Source organism: Limanda limanda, chromosome 8 (genome assembly GCF_963576545.1).
Source record: "Limanda limanda chromosome 8, fLimLim1.1, whole genome shotgun sequence".
NCBI lineage: Eukaryota > Metazoa > Chordata > Actinopteri > Pleuronectiformes > Pleuronectidae > Limanda > Limanda limanda.
The window spans coordinates 9,026,211-9,046,542 of record NC_083643.1 but is presented as its reverse complement, the minus strand read 5'-3'; the positions used below and the strand labels follow the sequence as shown (position 1 = coordinate 9,046,542).

The 20,332-nt window shown below is 43.3% G+C and overlaps 1 protein-coding gene across 1 annotated transcript in view; it reads left to right on the top strand.

Annotated features, from left to right (window-relative positions):
• The first annotated feature begins 2,055 nt into the window (after positions 1–2,055).
• Positions 2,056–20,332, top strand: part of mrpl23 (mitochondrial ribosomal protein L23) — a 31,939-nt gene continuing 13,662 nt past the window's right edge. The window contains exons 1-4 of the mRNA XM_061076344.1: positions 2,056–2,092; positions 4,006–4,128; positions 11,403–11,485; positions 16,925–16,998. Of these exons, the coding sequence (XP_060932327.1) occupies positions 2,073–2,092; positions 4,006–4,128; positions 11,403–11,485; positions 16,925–16,998 (300 nt within the window). The 5' untranslated portion in view covers positions 2,056–2,072. The remainder of the gene's footprint in view (positions 2,093–4,005; positions 4,129–11,402; positions 11,486–16,924; positions 16,999–20,332) is intronic.

Sequence of the window (20,332 nt, the reverse complement as noted above, 5' to 3'; positions counted from 1 at the left end):
ATAAATACTTATTGTTCGTAAGTACTTACTTTATTTAGCGGAGAGACAGTTTCTGGGGGTTAAGTCACATACTTGTCACAGGCCTCTTAAACACACCAAACATGAACAATGATATGATGGAATTCAATATATCTTAATCATTTATATCATGGAACAACCCTGAGGTTAAATGTGTAATATAAAGCAGCAGTACACATTACAGTACATGTATTGAAAGTGACCTTCTCACCTCTGCCTCACCACCTTCAAACATTCTCATATCAGCTGTCAGATCCGTTAGCTCCAAAGCAACAAACAAGTAAACAACCAACAAAATCACATCAGTGAACATTTCTCTTTCTTGTGGCAAATAAAACCAACGGCCCGATGGTACAGATGACAGAAACTTCTGGATATAGTGAGACGTCGATACCTGAGCCAACTGGGGAACATTACAACAACTGTTTAATGATCAAATGCCTAACTGCCCCTCCAGCACGGTCTCTGTCGCTCTACACACACACACACACACACACACACACACACACACACACACACACACACACACACACACACACACACACACACACACACACACACACACACACACACACACACACACACGCCATGGCATCTTAACTGATGGAAACTTCCCTCCACGGCATAGTGTAGGCTGTCGGTGTGGTCCAGTGTCAGTGTGGTTTCCTGCCAGGTCTGAACCAGCTGAGCCAGGGACTTATGTTCCACTCAGGGGACCTTCAATCATTCTCACCCCCCCCCCTCCTCCCTCATCCTCTCTCTCTCTCTCTCTCTCTCTCTCTCCTCTCTCTCGTAGTGGGTGTGAGGTCAAACACTGGGGCACGGAGCACCAAAGAGCGATGGGATAAAGTCTCCCTCTGCTGCTGTCTCATCTCATGTGCCCCTGAGGAAAATACTCACAACCATTCTCAACATGGAAACCCATTCTTAAAATGAATATGAGCTCTGCTGTTATCCAGGGATGAGATTGAAGCAGCTGGTTCCAATGGGAAACATTTAGCCATGGGAATATTGCATGCTCAGAGGATGCTACAGGTTTTTCTGAGCCATAACTGAACGGTGTCAATTGAATATTTTGCATGATAGAGCACTGAGCTCACAATTTAGATGTGTATTTATTGACAACCACCTGCATCTGTTAGGTATATAGTGGGATTAATATAGTGTGCATGCTTGAATTAAGCATTTTGTTTTATGCTAAAAAAAACACACAATTGTGCTTAAATTAAATTCCAATTGCAGAATTTATATTAAAGTGAACGAATACATAACTCTGAGAACTTTGACCAATTTTGAGAAAGTTAAAAGTTGTGATTATTAGCAAAATACCTTCTCACCATGATGGTGTTGCCACAACCTTCTTATAAGTTTGAATAAATCCTATTCAGAAGCAGTATTCAGATTTTTGGGTGGGGTGGACATATGGCCAAAAATTATATCATACAATCCGTTGATATCAATAATTATCACAATAAATATCATATTATTCATTCTTTTTACTGGTTTTTGCTCCTGCATGACGGTTGTGGGTTTAACTGCCTTTATGGACCAAGAATTACAAACACGTGATGACGCAATAGCAATATGACAAAGGTTCAATATATAAAAACATTCAATATAATGCTTAGACATTGTGCAAGCACAGTGAGGGGGTCTGGTTAGTGTTGGTCCTTCTTGATCCATAAGAGCACTTAAAACATCTTTACATTATAAAGTTAAAAGAAAGATATCATCATCATCAATAATAATAATAATCTATCAGTAATATGTTCCTTTAATTTCAGTGTCTCTCTCTCTTGATTTGAAAAACAATATTAAACTCTATTTATGAACTGGTAGCCTATATTCCTCTGTGGTTCAGTGTCAGATTTTAAAAGATAGATACATCTTTCCTACACTACAAACTTTGACTCTGAATCTCTCTTCAAGGGCACTGCTCGGATCCACTGCGCATGCGCACTGCTCCCGGAAGCACATCCCCGCACATGTCGCGTTTGACAACCTTGAAGAGACTACAAAACAGCTAACGTAGCTCACAACAAACTGGCCCCGCGATGCCAGTGACACGACTATTGTAAGTGTCGGGTTTTCACTTCTCCTTTTCTAGATGTGTCAATGCGTCTGTTAGAGGTCACATGTTTAATATACAGCTATTTCTGCCAGTTTGGGGAGCTAGCACAACCAAGCTAACGTTAGCATCGCCCAGTCCCTGCATGTCCAGCGCTGCTCTGCGTATTGGACGTAGCTCATATTGTAAAATGTATTGTAAAATGTGTTAATTTATTTACTTCGCACACTTGTCAGCGAGTGTTGAGCTGCAGCTTGTGTGTTTACTGTGGAATTGTAAAGGACGCGACGCGACAGCAGTGTAGCCACCGTTAGCTTGTGATGCTAAAAACAACACGCAGCACGCACAGTAGTTACACACGTTACCATGACACCAGTGTGGTTTTTAATCGTCTGTGGGCATCGAAGCAAGTCACGTTTTTGTAGTTTCACTCACCTACTGCATCAGAACAGTTATTAGTCAGGGTTTCATTAAAATACATGTTTATTGTACTGTAAACAAATACATGGCACTCATCGAATGAAATGTGGGGACACTCCAGCATCACTACAGTGAAGTCTGGCTGGGGCTAGTAGAGGAGCACTGAGATCATCAGACAGGTCATAAACAAGCTAGCATTGATTTAAAGCTGAAAGTAGGTTGGTTGTTCTTCATTTCTGTTTCATGAAAGTATGTCCAGGGAGGCCTGTGCATTTGCTTTTCTGTCCAGGAGTCACCTAGTTGCTCTGTGCCTTGTCCACACATGTCTGTTTAATTAAATAGAGGGTTTTCCTCCTCTGTTAATAAAAACAAATGTGAAAGGAAACACAATGACGGCTGTAAATCATAGACTGTATATAAATACCTTTCTAGAACAGATGAATATAACTTTGTAAAGACACAATGGCCAATCCTTCAAACGAAATTCCTTGAAAGAAACTCTTGGTGCAATTTTCTTCTAACAGATTTGTCCTTGCAAACAAAATATTTGGGATGGCGTTCTTACCAATTGATTGTAATTATCTATGGTTATAAATCAAATATCTCAGCAGTTGTTAGTGTGATTGTTTGGTTGGGAGCGTGCCTATATTCTCACAGCCCGATGTTCCCACAGCCCTATGATACCACATTTCTAATATTCATTACAAAATTAGGCCCTATGTTCCTACAGTTCCCACATTTCTACTCCTGCCTGGTAGTTAAGGGTTCACCATTCCGTAGCTGGTGAACCGTAACCCTAACCCTAAACTCTCTTGAGCTCAACACCGCTAACCCTAACCCTGATCCTAACCCTAACCCTAACCCTAATTTTCAGAAAAATCTAGAAATGTGGGAACATAGAGCTGTGGGAACATCGGGACTAATTTCTCAAAATAAATCTGGGAACATAGGGCTGTGGGAACATAGGGCCTAATTTTCAATATTGTCAGTGAAAAAAAAATCCTTAGAAATGTGGGAACATAGGGCTGACCCCGTTTGATTTACTACACCTGGTCAGTTGCACCGAGTGTTCAAACACACTCATCAAGTGCCCATTCTGCTGTGGTGCCATCACACAGAAGCTCAAGACAGTAATAAAAAAGAACGCTTGCTGGCTTCAATGCTGCTTTCCCCTCTAACTTTATAATATTGTGTTTTTGAAATTAAATGTAGATAGCCTGTTATATATTTGAAGACCAATGTCGTCTGTATGAATATGAGAATGAAAGAACAAGGAAATGTTTTGGACAATCTGAAGTGGTACATAAATGTTAATATTGAGGTGATATAATATATAGTAGTTGTTGATTTTCAATCATGAATACTGACGTCTGTAAATACACACTTAAATATATTTCACATATTTTAACACTCATTCTTGCCAGAAGTGCCTTTTGAGTACTTAATGCTTAATGTACTAATTTCTAGAAGATAATAAGAGTCTCTCTCTCTCCTTTCAGGTACCCTCTCTACCAGCTGGGCAACCCCCAGCTGAGGATCTTCAGACCCAAGTGGTTCCTGACCCTGGTGAGGCCGGGGAAAGAGCAGCCTCCTGACACTGTCCAGTTCCGCATCCCTATGGAGTAAGTGTTGATTTACAGTCGTCTTAATCTACTATCATCCACTTCTTGATCAATCAGGTAGTTAACTCATCACCAGTGTTATCATTTTCGCCATGACCACATGTTTATAGGGTCTTGCTTGAAGCACAATCTCATGTTTACCCACGTTTGGCGAGAGAGGGCAAGTGAGGAGACTGACAGTGGCAGTAAACAAATTATGTATTATTTTCTCTCTCTTGTGGTCCTACGGCCAACAATAACATATGATGTAACTTTGATTATAGCGCTGCTATTATATTTTGCCTCTAACTTATTGTCGTTTGTTACCATTGTAACTGTAGTTTAATATGAGTCAGCTTTATTATACAGGGAACAAACTGTCTTTTACATTTTAGGTGCAGTAAGGTGTAATGTGCACCTGGAGTTGGCCACCAGGTGGCGTGACTGCCTCAAGAACAGACCTCTGAGGGTCCGTCCTCAACAGTACAGACAGTTCTTACAAACTTATGGCTGTCTTTAATGAGCTGGGTTGCAACAATGACTTGAGAAAAAAGCAGCATGGTGTGAAGTCAGGTCAGCCGTGGCTTTGTTTGGCGCTGCAGTCGAGGTTCAGGTGGGGTGGAACAGAGTGAGATGTGAATCATCAATCACTCGGACAAGCCACGAAATGTGAAAGCACAATGCTTTTGATCGCTCTGCAACACTTACGTGTGTGTGTGTGTGTGTATGTAACACACACTCAAGCACACAATGCATGCAAGACGGTGCACATTCTGTCAAAAAGCGCAACAGGAGGTCCGACCCAGTCAGCACTTAGTAGTGATGAACTGCTTTTGACTACCTTCCGCCAGCCAAGGTCACGGAGGTTCGTAGTGCTCCTCAGGCGATGTGAGGCCCAGAGCCCACACTGGGGAGAAAAATTGAAGTTTGAGGCAGATCATCTATGTGTCTCTGGTGGGGTTTAGACCATAATCTGTTCATCCAGGTGCCTGGCCTCCCACTCTGATTCTTGCCTCTTCTCTGCCAAACTCCTAGGGTGCTTATGTAATTGTGTGTGTGTGTGTGATTGTGTGTGTGTGCGCGTGCATGCACTCGTCAGTGTGGGTGAGTCAGTTTGTTAGAATAGTGTGAGTCTTTGTGTATGTATGCACAAAAGTGGGTAAGTGCAGGGTGCGTGTGTGTTTATAAGGGTGTGTAAGGTTCTTTTTTTTACTTGCAGTCTTTGATGCTTGGGAGAGGTGCATGGCTGATTGATATGCTGCTGGGGCTTCAGTGTGCACTTGAAACACTGTTATGTTTTACTTCTCAAACACACAATGTAGTGAATGGACGCTGAGACAGTGAGACACACCACTTATCACTCCCACTCCCAGCTTATTGATGAGTCTGAGTCAGTACGGCAGTGAAAGCTGTTGCAGTGATGACTGTTGAGGGTAGGCGGCGTGAGCGTGGGTAAGTTGTAGCGCCGAGCAGCTGTTAATGAGAAGTGGCAATGTTGGCGTTCTCAGGGCCACAACACAACGTGGCCTTTATCTCCGTGACACCTGGGAGTAGATAGCCATGGTTGTGTGTCTTGTTCTCCTTCTCTCTTTTTTTTTTCTTTCTCCTTTTCTTGCTATCATCTGTACACGTCTTTCTCTGTCCTCTCCCTCCCTCTCAACCCTGGGCGCTGCTGTTTATTGTGCTTTTCGTAAACACTTTGCAACGCATCCAGAGCCAATCCCTTTTTGGCACTTGTTGTGTGGGACACCTGGGCCCTGTTCGCCCATAATTCACTTTGTACCTGCTGGAGGGAAGTATTTGTTTGTCTTTTTGATTGTTCTCAAGCCTTTTGTACCGTGTTAGAATTTTCTCTCTGCTCCAGAAGGAACATCATCAAATTTCTAGGTTTACACCCACACGCACCGCTTGTGCCTCACCTGGCATGGCATGAGGCCAGTGCTCACACACACACGCACACGCAAAGAAAATAATACAACACTGGACGTTGTGTTCACTCTACTACGCAGTCACATTTCATGCTACTTTCCTGTCTAATAACTATGAAACCAGACCGTGCTGCGGTTTCTCACTGTAATCAGACTTGAGCACACTCACCCGGCTCCACAGCTGCTCACATCGTCTTTGCATTTTAACAACTGTACAGTACCTGTTGGACCAAACAACGTCATGATCACTCCGTTTCTGTTCCTCGTCATAAACACATGGCTCGAGTTGGGAACCGGGTCATTTTTCACGCTAATTAACCTCAGTTTATGTCGTAGGAAGTCGTTTAGCGAGCCACTCGAGCAGTGTAACCGACTGTCGGCTCTTTACTGACCCGTCCCTCTGTGAGCAGTTTACTGACTGCTGGTGACCTGGTCTTTGATCTGTTTCTGTTCTTTTGTCAAACCCAAAACCTGAACAATAATCTAATCCTTCACACGCTGCTCTTATACTCTCAGCTTCTCAACTGTCTCTTCCCTCCCGAAGTCTCAGGTTCCTCAATGGCTTTCCCTCTAAACAAAGTCTGCTATTATGATCTTGATACTTAGTGTTGAGCAACTTCTGTTCATGTATTGTCTGTGTAGATGGGAGGGTTAAAGTAATGAGTGTGCGTATCTTGACCCAAACCTGACAATGGGGCCGGCTGACAATGAAGAGCGGCGTTCTTTTTTGCCTTTCATCTGTGCAGAAAACAACTCTCCTGTTTCATTCTCGCCACTAAGCCGCTCTGACACAATGCACTTTGATGTTGTGCGTATGAGTACGTACATATTTTTTTTTGTGTACCTTGGATGTTTATTCTGCATTGTGTTAATAAAGGTGACACGTAATATTAAGTCTGAGAGGCTTATTACGCAGCCTTACGTATTACGAGACCACAGTTTGCAAAGCGTGTTCCTCTTTGCTGATTCATTTGTACTCTCTGTATGTCGCCATAATATTGTTGACTTTACCTTTACATAATTTCGCAGTATTTGCTGATGAAAGAGCATTTAACACAGCTTATTCTGTAAAGAAATCGACAAATTAACATCTGTGTCAGGTTTAAATAAGAGTTATCAGGTCCACATAAGATAATCAACAAACAGGAAAAAGAGACCAGATAGTTTCAGAGGAGGTGCTGAAGGAATGAGGTTCTTCCAAACTGCAGTAAATGCTGCATCACTGCATCAATGTATGCTGTGTGTCCATGGGGCAGTCTAGGCACCTGGGTGATATATATGCATAGTACACTGGCAGTTGGACTGAGTATTAATAGATAATACAAATATATATCCAACTTAATGTTCGTCAAATCTACCTTTCTCTATCTTCTTTCTCTCTCTGTCTCGCCCTCTTCCAGGCACTTCTTGTATCTGTCGATTGATATTAAAAGCGGTCCACAGAGCAGTGGACAGCCACTGCAAAATGCATATAGTGGAAACACAGTGTGTGGCCGCATTCTCTCCCCTTCCCCTTTCCTTGTAATACTTAAGTTGATCTGCCAACCAAAAAGGCACCACAAAAAGCCCAAATGTGCATGCAGCCCAGTTTCTATCAAACAAGCAGCCCCATTAAAAGCCTTCCAGTGGTTTGCCAAGTCAAGTTGCTAAAACAAGCAGCCTTTCCAAGGAGGATTCATAGCAGCCACAAGAAGCTCGATGGTCACTGAATCATCCGCATACAAAGTGATGCTCGTCTTAAAGCAAGAAGACATGACAACAGCACCCCCATATTTTGCTGTAGATCTTTTTAAGCAAATGTCCAATGACTGTGGAATGGCATTCAGATATTACATAAGAATGAAACACCATTATTATAACATGATATTAATGAAATAATTGATTATATTTGTATAGTGCTTTTAAAAGGCACTAAACATGGTAAAAACAGTGACAGTAACAACAAGGTAACATTATATTAGTTAAAAGACAGTTATGTTACATTAAAAACAATTATGTTACTTAAATAAATCGCAGATTAAATGCAGATTTTAAAAGGTGAGTTTTGAGTCACATTTTTGAAGGGGGACAATGGAAACTTATGTTATTTTCTTACATTACAAAGAGGGTTTTTGGCACCTGCAGACATTATACAGCCAAAACCCCTGATCTGCTTAGTGTTTCTGTCCATATTGTTTGTGTATCATTTGTGGTTAAAGATCATTGAGTGGGTGGCTATATAGGACATCCTTTATGTACAACAGAGGCACCACCCATTCACCTGGCAGACATTCTTTTAGCACCAGCACATTAAAAGACAAGTGGCATACAGTCGTCTCTGAGCTTCCAGAATTCATTCACTGTCCTTATTGTCGAGCGCTGTCAAAGCTGCCTCTGTCCCGTCTTTGCAATTTTCCAACTGAGCCCTTTCACCTACTTCTCTCGTATGCTTTTGGAGCACAGGTGTAAATGGACCTCCTTAAACTACTGGAACTGATACTCATGATCTTCTTGGCTTGCGCTGGGTTAGCCCACTTTGGAGAGCGGGACTTCCAGGAGCATATAAGTCCAGTGCAGAGGAAGGCGTACATTTGACAGCTGACGGAAGAGTAAAAATTAATCTGCAAAATGATGAATTTGCTCTATCGTCTAGTGTTCGCACACAAACACAACTATGTCACAGAGGAGCTCAACAAAGGGCATCAGGTTCACCCCATTTCCTCATCCGTGCCGTATCCCTTCAGAGACGGGTTTGTTTCAGACAACTTGATATCAGCTTCAGGTGTTATATCTCCCTTGTATGCCTCCCCCTGAACAATATATCATTATAAATTGTTTTCTGCCAATGATGCCAGCATGCCTGTTATTAAACTTGCTCGGCAACAACCAACCATAATTGATACTAATCCATCGCCTGCGTCATCTGATGCCTTTCTAGGTTTGTGTTTAGAGTTCTTTCATCATCTTGGGCGAGGAATCTTTGTAGCATGTGTGTTTGCGTATAAATATATACCAGTTGCCGAGGAACGATTTCTTTAGCCCTGGCAGTTGCTGTAGACAGGTTTTCAGTCTTCCTAAGAGGCAGAAGTGTGAAAGGTTAGCTTGTGGAGTCAGATGGTTGTTTATACTGGGATGATGATCAGATGCTGCCTGCATCACTATTGGAGACACCGCGCCCTTTGTCTAAGTTTAGTCTTGTTTATGTACACGCTTAACTTGACATTTTCTCCTCCGCTTTCAGCCCAAGGCTTCCTCTCAGTCTGGATTCCAGTTTGTAGCTGAGATGGGAGTCATGCATTTCCTCAGGTTGGAGGGAAAACAGCTGTCTAATGTTACCCCTGTAAATGTACTGTACACTATTCATGTGTGGGGGTGTTTTCCAATAGAGCCTCAACCAAAATCTGCAACTATTTCTGATAACTGAATAATCGTGCCATTCATTTTTTTTTCAGCATATCTGTCCAATATTATTTGATATCAGCTTCCTCTTCTGTTGCTTTTCTGTCATTCAAAGCTTTTGAAATAATTATAAGTGACATCATGGGCTCTGAGAAACTATTGAGGCTATTTCTTTGTGTTAGGTTTTTTGGACTTGATGATTGATAGATCGGTAATAATATTAATATCCGGTACATTCATTAATAATGCAAATATCTTATTATAACATTTATTAATAATTTGTATGGCATTTGGTTGGTGTTTGTTCTCCATTTTCATATATTTGTTTTTTACGCTCTAGCCAACACCCAATTAATTAAGCACATGTATGTGCATCTAGTGCTGATTAACAGAAATGACTTCATCTTATTTCATACATCCTACCTCTATGTGTGTGGTGGCTGCATAATTTGAGTAGTAAGGGCAGCAGGGATTTAAAATGTTCTCATTAATCAGATCAGTGTTCCCTCTGCTAATGATCCAGAGGAGACCTTACAGTCCCCGAGCCACTTTCCTCTCTTCCAGTTCCCCACCAATGCTTTCTAGGAAAACCCGTCTCTCAGCGCAATCACTCTCTCTTTCTTCCTCTCTTGATCTCAAGTACCCCGGTCACCGCGCTCCGCTTCACTGCCCTCTGGCACACACAAGACAGGGGTTTTGGGGGGAGGTGGGTGCAAATGGAGCAGAAAGACACATCTGCATGCTTCATCTTTGGAAATACATCTCTCTCGGGTGGGTGAAGCAAGACAAATGGGCCCACAGAAACCTTAAAAGGCTTGTTTACACCTTTCTTAACACAGTGATGAAGAAACCCCCTGACCCTCACTCCCAGTGGTCCTCAACCATTATCGTCTCTGAGAGAGAGAGCTCAGTGAGTGCTTAGTTCTCTCTTCTCACAATGGCATCGGCCTAAAGTTGGCATTTAGTAGAAGAAGCCTGTCATACTCAACAGTCACCACATCAAACTATCCTGCTCTGTGTAATGGTGGAAATAGTTACTTGAGTATTGTAAATGTGAGTCTGCCTCTCTTGATTTTCTACATCTTTGCTGGTCAAATGAAAATGTTCTCGGTCTAAATCAGCGTCCGCTTTGCCAAAAAAAGAGCCTATTATAGAGGAAAGGGCAATTGTTTGTACTGCGTGGAAACACATATGACATCACTCACATCTCAGGTACAAAGAGTCTTTGTGTGCACAGATGGGATTCTCTCATGCAAATGTTTGCTTTGCCCTTGTATTTGTACAAAAGATCCAGATATTCTGCTATGTCCTCTGGAAAAACAGACAACGTTACATTATCCCGTTCTATCAAAGAAACATATGAGGTGATAGAACACACCATATCCGAGGCACTCATGTCAGACCACAACGTCGCTATTAAGCACTTTGTCAGACGCATTTGGAAAGTGCTTTCTACCAAGCTAATCCAATTGGCTAGATTGATTAGCAGTTAAAAGCCTTTCTTCCTCTGGTCGGGGCAATCTGTTTCACATGCCGCCCTGTGAGCTAACTTCAGCTGGGCTGGTCCACCGGATCAGTTGGTGCCAGGCTCACTTCCTGTGTAGAGTTTCACCGGGTGCGATCGATACATGCAGACAGCTAATTGGATGAGCACTGACACTCACATTTTTCTTCTCCCCACTTTATAGCCCAGAGAATAAAAGCTGAATATGGGCATAAAGGGGAGCGTCCTGTCTGTTACAGTAGGTAATATAACTGCTGAGTTTATGGGAATGCAGTGTGGAAGTAGGCTATCATTTCTATGTCGGTGTCAGTTACATGAATGGGTTTATTTCATGGCCTGGGATCCAGCATGTATCCCTCACTCCATTGCCAACTCACACACATTCAAACCACTCCACATACACTGATGCTAGATTACTGGAATAACCCCTGTTCTTCTCTCTCTCTCTCTCCCCCGTTTGTGTGTTCTATGTCTGTTCTGGACAGAATGACCAAGTGTGATGTAAAGAGCTACCTTGAGAAGATCTATAACGTCCCTGTGGGAGTAGTCCGCACCAGGATACAGTTTGGTGAGTGTTCTCATAACTGTGCACTACAGATATCAAGGAACATCTACAGAACCTGGAATGGTTCACAATAACGCATCCAATTTTAATATTTTAATTTTTTCTGAAAGTGTAGGTACTACTGGACAATAAATGATTTTGCTCTCAAGCCAAAGTAAGGGTTGATATTACACTGGGCTGGATGTAGAACGTATTTAGTGTGAGTCGGGCAGGATCCTATTATACAGCCTCTAGTCAAAGATCTTGTGGAGTTATCGCCGTTCGAAGAAACTTGGATATCAGAAAAGTAGAGACCATACCTCAAGACCCCAATGGGCAGATTGGAATTTGCAAAGACGTACAGAGATCAGCCACAAACGTTCTGGAACAAAGTTTTATGGACCGATGAGACAAAGGTTAACCCCTACCAAAGTAATGTGGTGGGAAAAAAAGGAATCCAGTCGTGATCCAAAATATACACGCTCATCTGGGAAGCATGGTAGAAGTTGGGTCTTAGCTTCTGGCACAGGCTCACTAATCCTGAATGATGATGTAACTCCTGATGGCAGCAGCAGGATGAATTCAGAAGGCTACAGGAACAATTTGTCTGACAATTTACTGAGAAATGAATCCAGACTGAGCAGGAGGAACTTCAACAAACCAATGACCCCGAACACACTGCCTTCACAATAACGGATTTCATCAGGAAAAAAACTGGAAGTTGCCACAAGACCTTAATGCAATAGAGCAGATATCTGAAACAATCAAAAGGCTGGACACATGCATCACAGATGGAGAATGCAACTTTTGTTACCCAACACTTGTTTTTACTCACATTAGCGTTGAGTCATCAATGAAAGTACGACTAAGGGCCAACATGCAGAGAGAACCAACCAGTCATTCACACTCACACCTACTGTTGATTTAGAGTCTCCAATCAACCTAACCACAATCTGCATGTCTTTGTGCTGTGGGAGGAAACCAGTGCCCAGAGAAAACCCAATGCAGGCACAGGGAGAACATGTAAAGCCCATACATCCACCAGGACTCTGAGTCTTCTGGTTGTGAGCTTATCACTGCACCACCTTGCTAAGTAACCAATAGGCATGCTGACAAAGTTATTCCTAACTATTTTGTACGTGAAAATATTTTATTGCTACATTTGTCAGGACAGATTCAGTTGAAAGTGAAAACAAATGAACAAACTCCGCCATTGGGTTAATTTCAATTCATTTCAAGTTAATTGTACACTGCCAAATCCCAGCCTGGAGCCTCAACACAGTTAACACAATAAGTTCGAGACACTATTATACAGAGAACTGTTCCCACAATGAGCAATATCTTCATGACAGTGGAGAGAAAATCCCTTAGATAGCAGTCACTCAAATGATTTACTTGAGCTTTGTGCCCACCCAGCCATCAGAGTTATGTTGTACTGAGACAGTTGTCCATAGAAGTTGTTGCAAGATGTTCACTTAGGCAATTTCAAAATCAATGGATACTCAATGCAAGTTAACGGTGTGTTGCTGATGTAACCATTTACAGTTCAAAGTGGTGTTGAGTTCTGAAAAGGTCAACGGTATTTGATTTTAAGGTCCAATGTTGTAGAAAGTGAGATTGCAATGTCGTCTTTGATTGTAAAGCAGGTTTAGATGATGGATAAATATGGTTAAAGTAGAAAGTGAGTACTTCATGTCATTTTAGATGTTACTTCAAAGCATAAATACATTCACACGCATGCGTTTAAAACTGAATTTGGTTTGTTTTAAGTTGAAAACAATAACCCAGCCGAGGTCTGTACTATGATGTGGATAGAATATCTTTGTTGAATGTGTTTCATTTGTCACATCACATTTTGTGCACTGAGAATTGGCAGTGCAAATAAAAAAAAAAGCTGTTAATGATCCAGACATCATTAACTGAGTCACTGCCTTGTGACAAGGAAAGCTAGTGATGGAAAAACATTACCCACACCATGACTGTACATCTATGTAAAGACATAGTCCAAAGTGTTGAGAAGGAGGGTGTGGCGTTGGAGAAGTGGTGAAAACACTATGAAATACCAACCTACAATCATTCATCCAAATTAAAATCCTAAAGTTGTACTGTAGCTGTGGTCAATTATGTGGAAAAATGGAACACACGTTTACTTTAGTCATTTCTGGGGACATTACAAAGACTGTCTCTTATATGCACCCTTACCCTAACTAATTTAACCCTAACCTTAGACTAACCCTAATTTTAACCTAGCCCTTAACAACTGACATTTAACTGGTCCTTTTGTAACCAAAGATGTCTTTGAATGTGATATAATATTGCAGGTCAAAGTTCGCCAAAGTTGAACTCTATGCTAAGCCATCCTGCGAGTTACCTTAACACAGAAGGCCTATCTTTTATTCATACACAATTGCTAGCTGAGATTGAAAGTGAATGGAAGGTGTTTCAACAAACAAACAAAATATTTAATAATGTGCTCATCATATTATGGTTATTTTCAATATAAACCCAAAGGTTATCTTCATCCAAATAGCCCTCATAAAAGTATAATTCTGTTTATAGTGTATGGAATTCTCAGGAAGATGATTTTGTTTGTGAAAGCATAAAATCTGATTTGATTCTGAGTGTCAGCGGTGGGTAGCAGCAATTAGCAATTCCAGCTAGCGCTATAGACGGTCGTCCCATTGACATGCACCAGCGGGAGTGCTTTCCAGCGGCTAGCTGCGGTATTGGTTAGCGTGCCTGGCTCTCTTCCCCCCCCCCTAACAAACACAGCTGCTTATCTGACAATCTGCTGCTGCAGCACTCCAGCCTCCAGCTGTCCCAGGACACCCCACACTCCCTCCACACAAACACGTACTATTCACTCACAAACTTACAACTTCATGGCCCCGTCCCCTCTCACACCCATCCCAACCCCAAAGTCTCGCCCCCTCCTCCCCCCTCGTTAGGGATGACCACAGAGCCAAGAACAGTGTTATATCATTGACTTAATAATACTCTTGGCTTTTTATGGGGGAGGAAACAACTCAAGTTTGCATGGACTCATTTGAGGCCTCGGTGCAAGTCTAGGAATTTGCAAGTTCACCGAAGAACAGAACAAGAGGACATATAGATGGTTTGAAGTTTGAGAGACACGACGGGATGGGCTGAGAAGAGGAGCCACATGCCCCCCCCCCATCCTGCGCCTGAAGGGCCACGAGGAGCCCCCTCTACCTCTGGAGGAGAGACTGGGAAGGAGACGTGGAGGGAGGAGGAGAGAGGCGCCTATCTGAGCGTAGCCTCCACGGTGGAAGACCCATTAAGGCTGTTTATTAGGGTTGTGTCATTAAAAGGTGGAAAAGGAAAGCCCCTCGGGAGAGTGGGTGTAAGCAAAGCGTTGAGCGTTCTAGAGGGGCATGGAGAAGAAAGGGCGGCTCGGGCCCCCGGTGATCCCCAGCTGCGTCAGAGAAGGTATCCCTGTCTGCGTCAGGAGTTCCACTTCATTGGCAACATAAAGACAGGAACAGGCCGAGAAGGAGCGAGGGGCGCAAAACGACCCTTTTTTCCCCTCCATGGGCGGCAGGGGTATTTTGGAAGGAGTTGCCATGGTTACCCCTCCGGCCTGGGATTTGTAACGTGATAGCCAGCTGCCAAACCGCAATCTCAAAGTAGGAGAAATTGTGCTTGCGTTTGCGACTGTTTTATGAAAGGTCTGTCTGTGTGTCTGTATGTGTTAGGAAAGGGCTACACGGAGTAAGAGAAACACATGTTGTACCTTTTCAAGGTGTGTGTGTGTGTGTTTTTTGTGGTGGGGGGGGCCAGCGCAGGGTCTTACCTTGCTGTTTCAAAGGTTGCAGCACTTCCCTGTGGATTTCCTTATACACACACACGTACAAAACACACACACACACACACACGTACAAAACAAAACACACACACACACACCTTACATCACTCTTCTTATGAATAAGCCTGAACCCAAGTCTTAACTCTGAAACGGCCCTTTTTAAGTTGTGAGGATCTGCCAAAATGTCCCCAACAATGGCTGCCAACCGGAATTGTCCACACTCCGATTGCAAGACAAACGCACACAAACGCACATAGGCAAACACAATTCGTTACCTCTGTCTCCCACCCACACAGGGGCCTCAAGTTAGCCACAGGGGGGGGGTTTACAACCCTGCTCAGGGCTTTCCCTGCGCAGTAGGCTGCTTGGCTAGTGATTACTAGCTACATGTACCACACACACACCAGCATATACTCACATACACGCACAATACACACAAATGACTCATTACAGTGGAATGTTTCCCTTGTTTTTCATGTCATAAACCGTTCCCATGGAAATGGCAGTTACTCAGAGGGCCTGTTGACTTGACCACCGGGGTCTCATTGAGATTAGAGTCCGGGAGCATGAACTGTTTGATGCTCTGGTCATTATCCGTCAATGAAAACTGGAGCTTTTGGCATAAAGATTGCCTGAAACAAGTTTTGTTAGCATTAGTTTTTGTTGTATTTGAACTGAAGCTGCTTCCTCACACGTACTCACACACACACTCAGCATCTCCCCGAGACCCCGCTCTCCCAGACTGGGAGAGGTCTGACAGGAGAGAGGATGATGTCATCATTACCATCCCCAGTTGGGAAAGAGGTTAACCTGCTTTCCATTGTCAACAAGAGCAGGCTCACAAAGTCTCCTCTGTTCTGAAGGGAAATGAAAGTAAATTAACAAATAACTGTTGGTAGGAATGAGACATGTGATTCTAATAATTTTTGCTGATGTCACCTTCAGTTGGGCAATGTGGCAAAAAGGTCCTATTATCATATCTGGCAACTATTGTGGATATTTTATTTGGTCTTCATAGCGTCAGAAAATAATGATGATCACTATATAAAATATATGATATAATTAAGGATAAATGTAAAACAAGGTAAATTTGCAAATACTTAAATTTTATACTTCTGGAAACTGACTTTCAAAAAAGACAAATTGATTAGCGAAATGATTTGATTCAATTGTCTGCGGATCAGCAGAAAAGCCTCGACTAATTGTTGGTATATATTTTATTAAAGCTGTTCATAGAAAGAAAGGAATCAATTGGAAATGTCTGCGTTGTGTCATCCAGTGAATCGATACCTTTCAGTTTGAGTTAGTTCATTAGATTCCTGCAAAAACACTGAGACCATCCTGCTCGATCGTTTGCAGCCTTTCCTGCCAAGACCCAAAATAACTAGAGACTTTAAAGGGCAAGCCTCCTCAGGAGAAAAAGTGTAGCAGAGTCTTTACTAGATGACAAATTTCCTCCTCTCATGGTGTAACGTCATGGTGCCTAACCCGCCTCTCACCGTATTCTTGAATGTCATCATCATCATCATCATCACTCTGTCCCACATGGCTGCTCCCTCACAAACCAGAAGTTTCTTTTGTTTCATTATTCCTGTTTTCAAACAAATGAGATACATTCTGTTCTTTGGGTTTCACAGGGTCCAACAAGAAGAGGAATCACCTTAACCAGAAGGTGAAGCAGCCCGACTATAAAGTAGCTTACATTCAGCTGGTAAGCACACACACACGCACACGCACACACACGTGCACACACGTAACCTCCTATTTCCAGTGTGTTGTTTGAGTTGCATTATGTCATTGACTCCTAACATGTACACAGTGGGAGGTGGAGACCTCTCCACAATAAGTCTCTCTAAACACCCAGCCGACAATGTATTTTTATTTCTTTCTCTTTTTTTTTGACCAAGGGGGACAGGACACGTTTGATGACCTTGAGGTTTTGTGTCAGCTTTTGGGTAGTGTTGAAGGGGGGGGGGTCTGCTTTGTGAGGTGGGTTCGTTGGGTTAGTTGATCTGTCCCCTGAGGGGCAGGTGTGCTTTGAAAGTGACTTGATACTTTCAAAGCACACATACATACAGGTAGGAATGGACGCACAACAAAAATCCAGATCAGTGTGCACACGGACAAAAACAAATTAACCTTTACTCTTGCTCTACCTGCCATTTCTTTCCCTTGTTCTCATGATAAAGCCTGTGATGCACACACACACACACACACTTGCTGTGTGTAGACGCACACTAATCACACAGCGCTACCTTGCGTTTCTCTCCCCTGTGGTTCACACACTCTGGCTGCCCTCTTGAGAAAGCAGCAGTCTGGGTTGTTGCAAGGCCCGAGGGTGAAAGGTCTTCTTTGGTTACATGCCAGACTTATTACAGGAAATATTGAGATATGGTTATCATCTGGTAGAGCACTCCTCTCCGTGCCATCGATGGAATGTGAGCAATCATGTGCACTTAGCGAGTGTTTTGTGTCTGTGTGTTTGAAGAGTCATTCCTGATGGTGGCGTCACAGCCTGGACTCGTGGCTGTTGCCTTCACACCTGTGATGGAGGTGAGCGTTGGGTCAGGAAGGACCGTTCCCTGCTGAGTTTCGCCAATGTTTGAAGTCTGTTAGTCTTTTTAAAATCAAACAAACCTCCCTTCAAAATGTCAAAAACAAGACCAAGTCCTAATGCACCTTTGATGCAAATGTGCAAAGCAAGGGGCCTTTGTTTTGCGCCTGTCATTTTGATCCTACCCAGATAAATCAACAGAGGTGTAGACGCTTGTTTACGCTGTAATGCTCCCACCGCCCCCCCCCCCCCCCCCGACGGGGAGCCATCGATCTTCAAAACGGATGAATAATGAAAATTGTCTAAATACGACAATTTGAAAGAGGATACATAATTGAAGTGGTCATGAATCTTTGAAGGGAGAGACTTCCTCTTGTCTGACACCACGGAAGTGGCCTGTGATTTTGTGTACCGCTAATTCCCAGCTGAGTCACTGGTGATGCTTTTGTCTCACCAGACGCACACGACAACGATAGGTGCGAGGATGCAGAACAACACACACGCACACACACTGTCGTACACATCTGTGACATGTGTGCATCACCCATGCATATCGAGCCCCTGGAGGAGGACTGTTGTTTTTTTTTCCTTGAGTGTCATTCGCTCTTTAGTCGCAATCACGTTGTGGTTTTCTGAAGTCGTGCTCATTTGTCGGTGGACAGCGAGTAGAAATGCTGAGAGTCAGGCTCTTTGTTCTTAAAATGACTTGATATAAAACCGAATATCCGGCCTATTTCTCTGGCAGGTTTTTGGAAAAACATGCTCTCTCTCAACTCCCCTTTCCTACCTCTCTCATTCTCTCTCTCTTACACACACACATACACACACACACTCGCATTCAGAGCCCCAGAAAACCCTCCTTTCTTTTTCAGCGGTGGGTAGAAAACAAGATTGTTCCTAATTGACTCCACATGTGGGAGAGTGTTCTGCGGGTCGATGCTCACATCGCGGTCCCCCCCGTTCTACCCTCATCCTTTCCCCCCCCTCCCTCCCTCCATCAGCTAATATTGCAGCAGTAATATGTTTGCTCTCTCTCTCTCTCTCTCTCTCATTCCTTACTCTTGGTTTGTGGTTGAGGGGAGGCCTCCCGTTAGCGGGGTTCCGTGACGGCCATTTTCCTCAGGCTTAAGGGGGACCCCAGTTCTGGGGGGGGGGAAGAAAAAGCGTCTGCATGTGTGAAATGTGCACTGTGTGTGGGAAAGTGTGCATGTGTGCGTGAGGGGCTGCGAGGGGTGAGCCGGGGAGGTGACTAAGGGCATGATGGAGTCATGCCAGAGCCGGGGAGGTCCAGAGCCGGGGCAAAGCGATCAGGGGGAGAGGGGAAGAGACTGTGTGAATGTGTTTGTGTGTGTTAGACAGGCTGGTGGTGGGGTGACAAAAACAGCAGTACAAAATGAAAAGACTCGAGTCTATCCGGCTGCCTTTAGGTCTGGCTGCACTTCAATGTGTGTGTTTCGAGTCAGACTGCTTTCATGCACCGCTATGACGAGCCGCGGGCTAAGTCTAGCCGCTACGCTCGGGGTAACACTAGTATCCGATTTTTGCAGTGAACCCATACTGTTCCATCTATCTGATGCTTTAAATGGCTGATGCTGGAAAGTACGACCCTGCCCTAAACTTCTTGACTTCTCGTAGACATGACTTCATATACAGTAGGTGAAATTAGATTTCTTTCTTCACTTTGCCTTTTGTGTAGAAACATTTTCCTCTGGTTTCCTAAATATTCTAGCACCTAACAGGCAGGTCAAAGCAACTTTATTTGTAGGAAAACCTGTCGGAATTGACTTGGATCAAAATCAGAATGTGTCTGGTAGCGAAGAAGGCTTAACAATCGGACCATGTTCATAATGCATGTCAGACCCTGTGGTTTACCCTTATTAAATTCCCTTGGCCCATCTCACTGCTGAAATTCACCATGCCTCCATTTCCAGTTAAACTTTGCCTTCGTTGAAAACCTTTTGTAACCCAGATTTGTTCTTTTCACAAAAGAAAAAGCAGTCCGCTTCTGAAATATGGAACATTTTTGGATGTTTTCGGTCATTGTTCGGCAGCATTACCGGCAGTCTCACTTTTACGATAAAGAACCCTCTGCCTGGCATGAAAATGAAAAGGCTGTGGCGAGGAGGAGGTATTTTCTTTCTCTGGAGTAGCAGCTAGTTTGCAAACGAGCTCTGCTGCCTGGTGCCAGCGGCAGCACCTCACTGGGCTGAGTGCTCAGAGTGCATGTTGAAAGCTCCTGGAGGGTGACGCTGTGAATATATGAATGGGATGTCTGACCGGTCTCAGCATTTCTGAATGATCCAGTTCAATGCCTTATTTTGCTGTTAACGTACCAATGTCCAAACAATGGTCATCTTACTTAACATTGTGTACAGGATTTAGAAAAGGGTTCGGGTTAGGGTTTAATTTGCAGTTGGGGTCGTTCTTCCAATTGTGTTAAAGGGAACAGTTTGGAAAACAAATGTGGAAAATTGCCTTAGAAAATGACATT